Raw genomic sequence first — 10527 nt, 5'->3', positions numbered from 1 at the left:
CTCATCGTTCAAAATCTCTTCTGGAGTGAAATCCTGAATCAGAGATTTCAACTGCTTTCGAAGTTTACAAACCGTATCTTCCGGCGTTTCACCCCGTATGTGTACTTCATAGATTAGTAATATACTAATCTCGTCTCGCAAAAGTGAATAAATGAAAACCTTATTTAATTCCATTATGAAACGAGAAATTAATAAAATTGTCAAAAAAAAAACTAAGTTATAAAAAATTTAGTAAGCGTTGAACTGTTAATAATTTAAACCAAAAAAATCTCCAGCAAGAATTGTAAACTTTTCAAAAAAAACAATTTTTTTTTTCAACTTATGGTCAACCTACTTCATGTTATTCAACACTTATATAATTAAATCTAACAAGTTACTTAAATCAATTGTCCTAGCACAATATCAGAATCACAACAGTCTATATGTTAATAATATTCAACAATAATGAATTACAACTTATAGCAAACCGACCCATTCGAAGCTCTCGCGGCCGTATGCCCGCTCGGTACAACAGTTTTTTTTTTTTTTTTTTTTTTTTTTTTTTTTAAGAGGGGAATGCTTTATGCATACGCCGTGTCCCGGGGGGGACACGGTAGTTATGCGAGATTCTCTCCCCTAATGGGAGCATACCCGCTAAACCACCTCTGTTCCTCCTACTGCGCATAGTGTCGGGGTCACGGGTACTGCTTTCGCGTATCTTCCGCGGCCCCGACTGCGCTAGCCGCCGCAGCAGCTCCTCCACTGATAGTGGGCTAAGCCCACCAACCTCCATTGGGGAGGCGCGCCGGGAACCAAGGCGCGCCGTCCTCCTGGCCCTTTGAAGCGGGTGACAGGTACCCCCGTACCTGCCACCACAGGGCTATGGAAGCCGGGGAGGCGGTTGTCCCACCTCCCCAGCCCCCAACGGCGGATCTGATGTTAGGTCCCGCCGTCGACCTTACCGGGCCGCAGAGGGGCTGGATAAGCCAGTACCCCCCCCCCCCACGGCCCCACCACACATCCGGCCACGAGGGGTGCAGGGTGGCAGGATAAACCAGTACCCGCCCACACCCCCCCCGCGGCCCCACCGCACATCCGGCCACGAGGGATGCAGGGTGGCAGGATAAACCAGTACCCGCCCACACCCCCCGCGGCCCTACCTACAGGCCCTCACAGGGGCAGACCCGAGAACATAGTCCACCCCTGGAGGCCTCCCCCCCCAGGTGGGCCGGCCCGGCGCGCTACACTTGGCGGCTCCGGGGGGCAAGCGGCCAGTCCTGCACGCCGAACCGACCCTGGTTCCTCTTAGCTTCGCCGTGGGTGAAAATCCCACAGGTACTAGAGCCCCACCGCCACGACAAGGCGGGAACCGTCGGTGGGGTCGGTACAACAGTTATAATCTATGTCCATGTATGTGTTTAGCAGGACTTAATCTTTGATTTTTGGTGACACTTAAAAGGAAATGGTTTTTTTTCTTTTTTTTCTTTTTTCTGGATGTTTTTTTGTAATAAAATCACAGTGTTCTTTTTGATTAAATAATTGTATTAACAAAGCAGTGTTTTTTCTTGTAACTGAACTCATAAGTGGCTTTCGTGATTCATATAAAGTGTTAGACGACACACGAACCCTACTATATCTGGCTGCCCAACGTTTTCTAATTGTTTTGTGCTCATATTAACAAAAATGGCGCACGCGCCTCTGTGAACATTTTACTAACTATTGTATGATGTTAGTGCTAAATCACAATGCCTCTAACGAGAAGTCAAGATCGCCAGCAACGTCGCGATTACGTTATGCCTGTTGAAGATGCAAACGCCAACGAAAATCATGAGGAGCATGATAGCCCCCATGATCGCCGCCACGCCGAATCAAGTGGCAACAATTCTACATTCAACCTGGATGATGTCTCAGCGTTGATGGCCTCGCTGCAGCGTTCGCAGGCTGAGACATTTAAAAACATTATGTCGTACGTGATGGAACAAAGATCGTCGACGCCGGCAGCTCCGCCGATGCCCCCAGTGAACGTAGACGGTACCTTGGCGCGTTGCAAAGCTTCATTCAGCGGTGCACCTGGTGAATCTGTTGAGGCCTTTATAGATGCAATTGAAAGCTATACAGAGTGCGTTCAAGTATCCGACGCTAATATCATACGAGGCCTAGCTATGCTTTTGTCTGCTGACGCAGCTACATGGTGGCTAGGATTAAAACATCACATATCCACTTGGAACGAAGCCAAAGAAAATTTAATATATGCATATGGCACCCGCCTTCCACCACATAGAGTATATTTAGAAATATTTGCTTCCCCGCAGGTGGAAGAAAACACTGATAAGTTTGTTGCTCGTGTCCGTGCGCTTATGGCAAAGCTACCGAGGGATGATATCTCGGAAAAAGTACAACTGGACATGGTATATGGGTTACTTCATAACAGAATACGCACAAGATTGCGCCGTGAAGAATTCACATCTTTCAACTCATTGCTGAGCCATGCTCGGAACATAGAAGATTCATTAGAGGAAACTCAACCGAGGCCGTCCACTAGTGGTGTGCGTTCGACCCGTGCCCAGCCGGCCTCGTCTGCGGGTCGGCACGAACCGTGCGTCACTCGTGCGAGCGCACCGGCGCGCGCGCGCTATCCAAACTCCGCCGCGACCGTCGTGCCCGCCTCCGCCACCGCTGGGCCTGTCGTCGCCCGGCCTGCTGTTGCCACACCTACGTCTGCTGTACCAGGTTCTACAGAGCAGTCTGTGACTATAAAAAAACAGCGTCCGGTGTGCTCCTACTGCAAAAGGTTTGGACACACAAAGGAACAGTGCCGTAAGTTAATCAGCCGAGGTGAGTCAAGTGTATCTAACCTTTCCGAACACAATCAAAATGACAATGCTTTTTACAGTGTTCAGTGTAGTATTAATAAAAATAGTAAAATTATTTCTGATTTCCCTGTTGAAAATGCAATGTATAGTATTAAGCAACATGATAAAAATAATTTTGTTAGTAATTTTAAGTGTCAAAATGCAAATATTAATTATGCTACCATTGATAGTGGCCTTACTTCCAGAAAATCTTATTTTCAGGTCAGTAATGATTCTATATCAAATAATATAAACTGTAATTGCTCTAGTAATAATGAGATGCCAATCTTTTGTGATTATAATGTTTTATATAATCAGGATGTTCGGACTAAGTGTAAAAATTTAAATTTTTGTTATAACCAAGGAATTGTAGCTAAATATAAGAACTCATTATTACCTTATAATCAAATTATTGAACCAAATTGTAATAATTTAAATTTTTCAGTTAATTGTGACTGTGAAGAAAAAGGTAGTAAGTGTAATTCATTGTTATAATTCCATTGTCATTTAGAACTCGCCAATGTCCCTCAATTCTTTTTAAATTAATTACATTTCGCCTTGATCACACTCAACGGAACTAATCCCGTAAAATCATTCCGAGCTCTTTTTTTTTTATTATTTGATTGGTTTATATATATATTATTACTAGTAATACAACGGGAGCATCTTAGCGGAACCCGAAACGGAAACAGATGTCAAAAGCAAATTTCAGCAGAAACAGACATGAAAACGGATGCATAAACAGAAGTGTAAATAATATGAAAAACATATTTACAAAGGCTAGCGTGGTTGACCATTTTTTTTTTTTTTTTTTTTTTTTATAGTCTGGAAATGCATTTACGCACCCCCTACGCCGGGCTGTGCAATGGCGTAGGGGAGTGTGGGACTCGCCGGCCGCAGAAGGCGACCGGAATACCCACTAAAACCAGACTGCCCTCTCACGCGTTACGGCGGGGCCACGGGAACGCGTTAGCTTACTTCCGTGACCCCGCCTGCGTTTGGCCTCTACGGCCCTCAAAGTTTAAGTCGTGGGGAGAAGGGCAGCAGCGAATTGCCGCCTCCTTCTCCCCACTCTTCTCTGCCGGAGCGGGGGCGCTAGGGGATCCCCTTCGCGCTCCCGCTCCCTCTCCTCCTTCTGCGACATGACTGTTTCGCAGAAGGAGGAGACCGCGTTCCAAGACCTCTCACTTCCCAACATGGCGCGTACAACGCCGGGAAGTGAGAGGTCGCCGCCAATCGCCGCCACTAGGGTGCGGCGCTCTTCTCTCCAGGCGCAGCACACTTCGAGTGTGTGCTGCGCCGTGTCCTCGTCGGCGCCGCACCCGTGGCAGCGCATCCTCTCCTCCCTTCCGATCCGACACAGGTACCGTCCAAAACAACCATGTCCGGACAGCACCTGTGTCAGTCGGAAGGTGAGGGAGCCGTGGCTCCTCCCACACCATTCCGGGAGCAGTGGGCGTATGGCCTCTATAGTGCGCACGCCGTATTTGGCGTGCGCTAGGCCTCTCGCCCACAGCTCCACGGTCGTCATTCTCCTCGCCTCCCGGGTGCGGGAGATCTCCTCTGGGGCCGGGGCTTCGCCCCGGGCTCTTTGTGTGGCCCGCGCCCAGTAGGCTTCAGCCAGCACTCCCGCCTCGATTTCCCACGGAGGGGTGCCGGCCAAAACGCAGGCCGCCGCGTGGCCTACCGTTCGGTAGGCCCGGCACGCACGCGCCGCAACAATGCGTTGCGGCCTGCGGAGGAGGGCCCTGTTCGGTGCATTGAGGGCGCGAGCCCATATCGGTGCACCGTACAGGGCCATACTTTTGACGACCGTGGTGTACAGCATCCTCGCATGTACACCCGGACCGCTGAGGTTAGGGAGGAGCCTCGCCAGGGCTGAGGCCGCGCCCACAAGACGGGGGGTCAGCGCTCGGAAGTGGTCACCGAAGCGCCAACCCCCGTCGAGGACAAGACCCAAATATTTTATCCGGGCCTTGACCCCGACTTCCTCTCCGTTGACCCGGAGGGTGGCCCCCGCAGGAACCCTCCACCGAGGCCCTTTAAAACAGAGGGCCTCGGTTTTGCTGAGGGCCACTCGGAGGCCTAGTGCCTCGATCCTCCGGGTCAATAATGTGGCTCCGGCCTCAGCCCTTCTCACCAATCTACTCCACGTGGTGTCCCGGACGGCAACCAGCGTGTCATCTGCATAGCAGATGACCGCCATCCGAGACAGCACCTCTCCGCGGATGGCCCAGTCATATCCGATGTTCCACAGGAGGGGCCCTAGCACGGACCCCTGTGGAACACCGGTGGCCATCCGCCTCTCCTCTCGACCGGTTCTCCCCATGTAGGACACTACCCGCCCTTGCAGGTAGTGTCCCACGACTCTCCGCAGGTAGAGGGGCACTCCGTGATATCGGAGCGCCTCCTCTATTACCGCAAAGGGGAGGGAGCCGAAGGCATTGGCGATGTCTAACGACACCGCCATGGCTCCCTGCCCCTTTTGGGCCGCTTCGTCGGTGAACTTCTTCAGGGCGGCCAGGGCGTCCAAGGTGGATCGTCCTGACCGGAACCCGAATTGGTTCACCGAAAGCTGCGGCCCATCCCTCGCTAGATGTTGGATGATCCGGGCAGCTATAACTCGCTCCAACAGCTTCCCGGCCTCATCCAGCATCACCAGCGGGCGGTATCCCGACGGAGAGTCCGCGGGGCGGCCTTCTTTCCTTATAAGGACCAGCCGCCCCTCCTTCCACACCTCAGGGAAGTGCCCCGCTGCCAGACAGTCGTCGAAGAGGCAGCGGAGGCGGTCCCCGAGGTGCTTTAACGCGATGGGGAGAACCTTCCCCGGAACCCCATCCGGTCCCGGGGCCTTCCGCGGGCCTTGGAGCCGGCGGGCCGCCCCTAGCATTTCGTCCTCTGTTATCAGAGGAGGATTAGGGGCGGCGTCGTCCTCGTCGTTGGCCCTCTGCTGCGTCATGCGCGGTGGCTCAAATGGGGGGCTGTCTGGGAATAGCCCCTCTACCACCGCGCTGAGGACGGCCGGCTCCATGGTCTCCGTGGGGGGCGCCGTTTTGAATTTGGCCCGTACCATTCGGTACGGGCGCCCCCACGGGTCCGCGTCCAGGGCCGCCAAGAACTCCGAGTATGCAGCGTCCTTGGCGGCCCCTATGGCGGCTTGGAGCGCCTTCTTGGCCGAACGCATTTCGGCCTGGAGGCGCTCCAGCTCGCCCGGCTCCCGGTGCCGACGTCTTCGGCACCGGGATAGAGCACGGCGAGCGGCGTTGCTGGTGGCACGCAGGGCCGCGAGGTCCCGCGACCACCAGTATACCCCCTCTCGGGGCACGAGGCGTCGAGCCCTAGGCATTGCTGCGTCGCAAATAGTCGTCAAGTCCCGACGGAACCTGGCAGCCCTTTCTCCGACCCCCAAGGATTGAGGGGGGTCGGAGGCCCACGCGGATACGATTGCAGCCTCCTCTGCCAGGTCTCCGTCGAGACGTGACAGCTGCCACCTAGGGAAGACGCCTCTGCCGCCCGCCGTGCGAGTTTGACGCCCAGGGGGCGCTGTGGAGACCCTAAACCTGATGTACAAGTGATCTGACAGGGTCTCCACATCCTCCAGGACGCGCCAACACGAGATGTGCGCGCCGATATTGGGGGTGGCGAACGTCACGTCAACGACCGAGCCACCCCGCGCGCGCACGCATGTGAAGGCGCTGCCCCGGTTCTCCGGGACCAGGCCGATAGTAAGAGCCCAATCTCGAAGATGCGCCCCCTTGACGTCGGTGATGGGGGATCCCCAAGCCGCGCACTTAGCATTGAGGTCCCCCATCACAATGACCTGGGCTGGCAATGCCCTCCGCACAACCAGCTCCAGGCCATCCAGGAACCTCTCGAACTGTGAGAGGCTCCTGTTCGGGGAGAAGTAGACTCCGATGAGCACTACTTCTCCCCAGTTTGCCAATACGTAACCCGCGCCCCTCTCCCTGAGAGAGAGGTGTTGCAGGCCCGTTGGCGGCACCACCATTCCGACCGAGCCCTCCATGTCCCCGACCCAGTGTGGTTGGGAGGGGATGTGGTAGGGCTCGGCCACGACAGCAACGGCAATTCTCCACTCCGCCAGGGCCTGCATGAGCAGGTCCTGTGCGCGGGCGGAGTGGTTGGCGTTCGTCTGTAGGAACTCTGCATGCAGGTGTCTGGGCATTATGACACCTGCATGCGTTCCTCTTCAGGCTGCGGCTGCAGCCTGGGCGGCGATTGCGCTTGTGGCGCAGGGGGAGGGCCGATGATGCGGGCCTTCCCCCTCACAGTGGGGGGGGTGCATTTTGCTCCCCCCATTATATGTGCGTGCGGGCAGCCTGTCCTATTGCACACGGCGCAGTTGACAGGCGCCTCGCACGCAGCCCTCTTATGGCCCTCCTGGCCGCATCGGAAGCAGAGGCGACCATCCTCTGCCTCCGATGGGCATAGGGCCCGGGTGTGGCCCAGCTGCATACATTTGAAGCAGCGTAGCGGCCGGGCCCTCACCGCGGTGACGGTGGCCATGCACCATCCAATGGCCACCTTCCCTATCTGTGCGAGGGCCTTCGCCGCCGCTGCCGGACACCGCACCAGAGTGGAACCCCCACCCCAGAAGCTGGGCCTGATTAGGCCCACTTTGACCATATCGGGGTGGCAGCCGCCGGTTGACGCCAGTTTGGCTGCCACCTCTTCGCGCGTCGTCGTCTCGTCCAAACCGGAGACCCGGAGGTCTGCGAGTTTGGACGGACGCGCGATGTCCGCCCAGCCGCCGATGACTTTGACCAATTCGGCAGCCAGGCGGTCGGCCGTCTCTTCTGGGGTGGTCCCCCCTACCTCCATTAGCTTGGAGCCGGTCATACTAGTTCTGACTTTCACCGTCTCCAAGCCTAGGTCTCTGAGGCAGATCGCTGCCTTGGCCTTGGCCAAGACGTCGACGTATTTGGCCTCAGAGACCTGTCCTGCTTCGTTTGTGATCGTGGCCCCCGGTTTGAGAGTGACGGTTATGGCCGCCGTTTTGGGGGCCACGATCTTTACAGTCTTGGGAGGGGGGGGGAACCCGCTGCACTCTACCAGGGTGAACTGGTGCAGCGGGTGGGGTCCCGGCCGGAGCCTTCTTCTTCTTTTTACGGGCCTTCCGGCCGACCACTTGGGACCACGGTGTCTCATCGCCCCCGGGTGTTTGAGGGGCGGGATTGGCGGTTCCGGCTTTGGCCTTTGCAGCCTTCCCTGCGCTCCCCTCTCCGCCAGCAGGTGGAGGGGGGGGAGGGGCGGCCGGTCTGGCTTTAGAGGCGATCTTCTTCTTGGGGACCGGTCTGGCTTTGGCCGCAGGGGCCTGGGCCGGTCGTGTCTCCACAATTTTTGAGGCACTGGTCGCCAGGTTGGGCCTGGTTACAGGGCGCGGCGGCGGCGGATGATGATTGTCCGCTTGGAGCGGTGGTCTGACCACCGGCTCAGGGGGGAGGCGTGTCTCCAAGTCTTGCAGGCGGGCGTTCACCATCCCGCCTACTGACTCTAAGAGTTCGCGCCTCATCTCTTCGAGAGCGCCCCTGAGAATTGTCTCCACCCCCTCCTGGGCTTGAGGAGCCTCCCTCGGAGTCGCTTCTGACCGCTTTTGCGACTCCGCGTATGCTTCTTTGAAAGCACGCAGCTCCGCGCGGATCAGCTCCAGCTCTCTAGCTAGTCTGGCATTCTCCGCGCGGAGCCGGCGTTGCTCCTCCTCGGGGGTGATCGCTCGCAGCTCCTCCACCGCTTCAATCACCTGTTGGGTGGCCCTGTTAATCTGGCCTCGCACTGTTCCCTTTATGTTTCCGCTCTTCTTAACCTCCCCCTGAATTGCGGAAACATTCAGGAGGGCTTTCGCAGCCAGTGCCTCTATGGTGGCAGCCTCCGGTTGCGCAGCCCTGGGCTCCGACAAGTCCCTGGGCAGGCATGGAGGCCGGTAGGGGGGGTCCGAGTCAACTGCTCCACTCTCCTCCCCCTCCGCTAAATAGGCTTTCGCCTCTTGCAGAAAACTGCTTTGGGCCCCCGGTCGTCTGGTACGGCCTCTTGTCGCTGTCGACACTTTTATGACCGGGCCCGCTACTTCCGCTTCTTTTAGCGCCCTCTTCTTCCCCTTGCTCTCTGTCCCAATTGGGGACTTGAGAGCAATTTTAGGGGCCGCGGAACTGCTGTTTTTCTTCCGCGCCGTGCTCGTGCTCGCCTTCCTTCCGTCAGGGAAGCCCTCCAGTGTGCTGTCCGAGTCAGAGGTTTCCGACATTGAGACTAGCTCCAAGTCGCTCTCCCTGTCATCCCCTACTCTTCCAGCCGTCGAATCCATATCACTTGCATCATTGTCCATTGTTAGCGCCGAGGTCATTGGTTGGCAGTCTTTGGCCCCCCCAGAATACGAGGGCCGGCCAGAGGTCAGAGTGACCTCTGGGAGGGATTCTCCGCTGGTGTAACCAGCGGTACCCTCCTGGGGTAATATCTTTTTAGAGCTTGCCATTGTCCATTGTGACCGGTGTTGTCGGACACCGGAAACCGCCTTTGTAATGCAGGGTAAGGTCCCCTAGCCATGAAGCGCGGCCTTGAAGGCCGCCATACTTCGACCGAAGTCCACTGCCTTTTAACGTGTTGCCGCACGCCCTCGCCGATGTTCCGCAGGCCTGCCCGGTATGGGTGGCCCTATCCGGTATAGCCCTACGGAACGTCCACCTCCTCCTCAGGGTAATTTTTTATAGAGGTTTTCTTCCTCGCGGCCCCACGCTCAGTGCGCAGAGCCCCCGTTTCCGCTGGGTGCGGATTTACGGGTTTTGGTGTTTGGTTCGCGGGGCGAAAAAAGCCCTACCCCAGCAATATGCCGGGGCGTTCCCCTATCCACCACCCGGGGACGCGCCACGTCGGAGTTCACCTCTCCGCCCACTCGGACAACCGAGCAGGTCCGTGAAAGCGTGGTTGACCATGGCCCAATCACCCCCAACATGGGAGAGGCTCCGAGCCCCTCGGCAGGGACGCATAGTGAGCTGATGATAATAATGATGATGACATATTACATGGTTATCAGTTATTCAAACGTACATTTAATAACTCGTAAGTATGAAATAGTCACATGTTGCCAGCTGTCAAATTTTATATGGACAATAACTAGACCGTTTACTCCACCAAGAGAAACCGATTGCTTCAAACAGCAGCAAAATAATACGCGCTTAAATTCACAAAAAAGTACATAAACAAACAAATGCCGTAAGGCCGTGCACGGACTGGGCGTCTCGAACCGCGCATGTGTAACTCTCAGTCGTCGTAAACTTACTTAAATGTAGGTCCTGGGTCTCAGCCTACCCCTCTGGGTTACGGGTCGTGAATTATGTTGTTCTTGTGGTATTTTAAATAAACTTATTCCAAAAATATTAAACTTACAAAATATTCACAAACACATTTTCCCATAAAACTCGTTCATTTTAATCGGTTCAGTAGTTTTGGCGTGAAAACGATACAGACAGACAGACAGACAGACAGACAGAGTTACGTTTTCATTTATAATGTCAAGTAAGTAAGGATTGTATGCAAGTAACTACTCTTTTCTAAACTGTTTCTTTTGTTTATTCATATGAATTTTCAATTCTGAAATGAGATATATATCTCATTTCAGAATTTCGAACGAGGTCGCTAATTATTGGTCACGGTATTGTCTTTTGAAGAGTAATTCTGCAAGCGGTCT

At 54.9% G+C, this 10527-nt stretch overlaps 2 protein-coding genes across 2 annotated transcripts; one reads left to right on the top strand and one right to left on the bottom strand.

Moving 5' to 3' along the window:
- The first annotated feature begins 1732 nt into the window (after positions 1 to 1732).
- On the top strand, positions 1733 to 3163 carry LOC123723368 (activity-regulated cytoskeleton associated protein 1-like). The gene is made up of 2 exons (XM_045685946.1): positions 1733 to 2814; positions 3150 to 3163. Exons 1-2 carry the CDS (start codon positions 1773 to 1775, stop codon positions 3161 to 3163), a joined length of 1056 nt encoding a protein of 351 aa, XP_045541902.1. The 5' UTR covers positions 1733 to 1772.
- Positions 3164 to 7013: 3850 nt separating this feature from the next.
- On the bottom strand, positions 7014 to 9315 carry LOC123723367 (tropomyosin-1, isoforms 33/34-like). The gene is made up of 2 exons (XM_045685945.1): positions 7902 to 9315; positions 7014 to 7789 (listed from the first exon to the last, which is right to left on the bottom strand). The coding sequence occupies exons 1-2, from the start codon at positions 9313 to 9315 to the stop codon at positions 7014 to 7016; spliced, it is 2190 nt and encodes a 729-aa protein (XP_045541901.1).
- Between the last annotated feature and the right edge of the window lie 1212 nt (positions 9316 to 10527).

This window comes from Papilio machaon, chromosome W, assembly GCF_912999745.1.
Source record: "Papilio machaon chromosome W, ilPapMach1.1, whole genome shotgun sequence".
Lineage (NCBI taxonomy): Eukaryota > Metazoa > Arthropoda > Insecta > Lepidoptera > Papilionidae > Papilio > Papilio machaon.
Note: the sequence above shows the minus strand (reverse complement) of the source record. Positions and strands in the feature narration are given on the sequence as shown.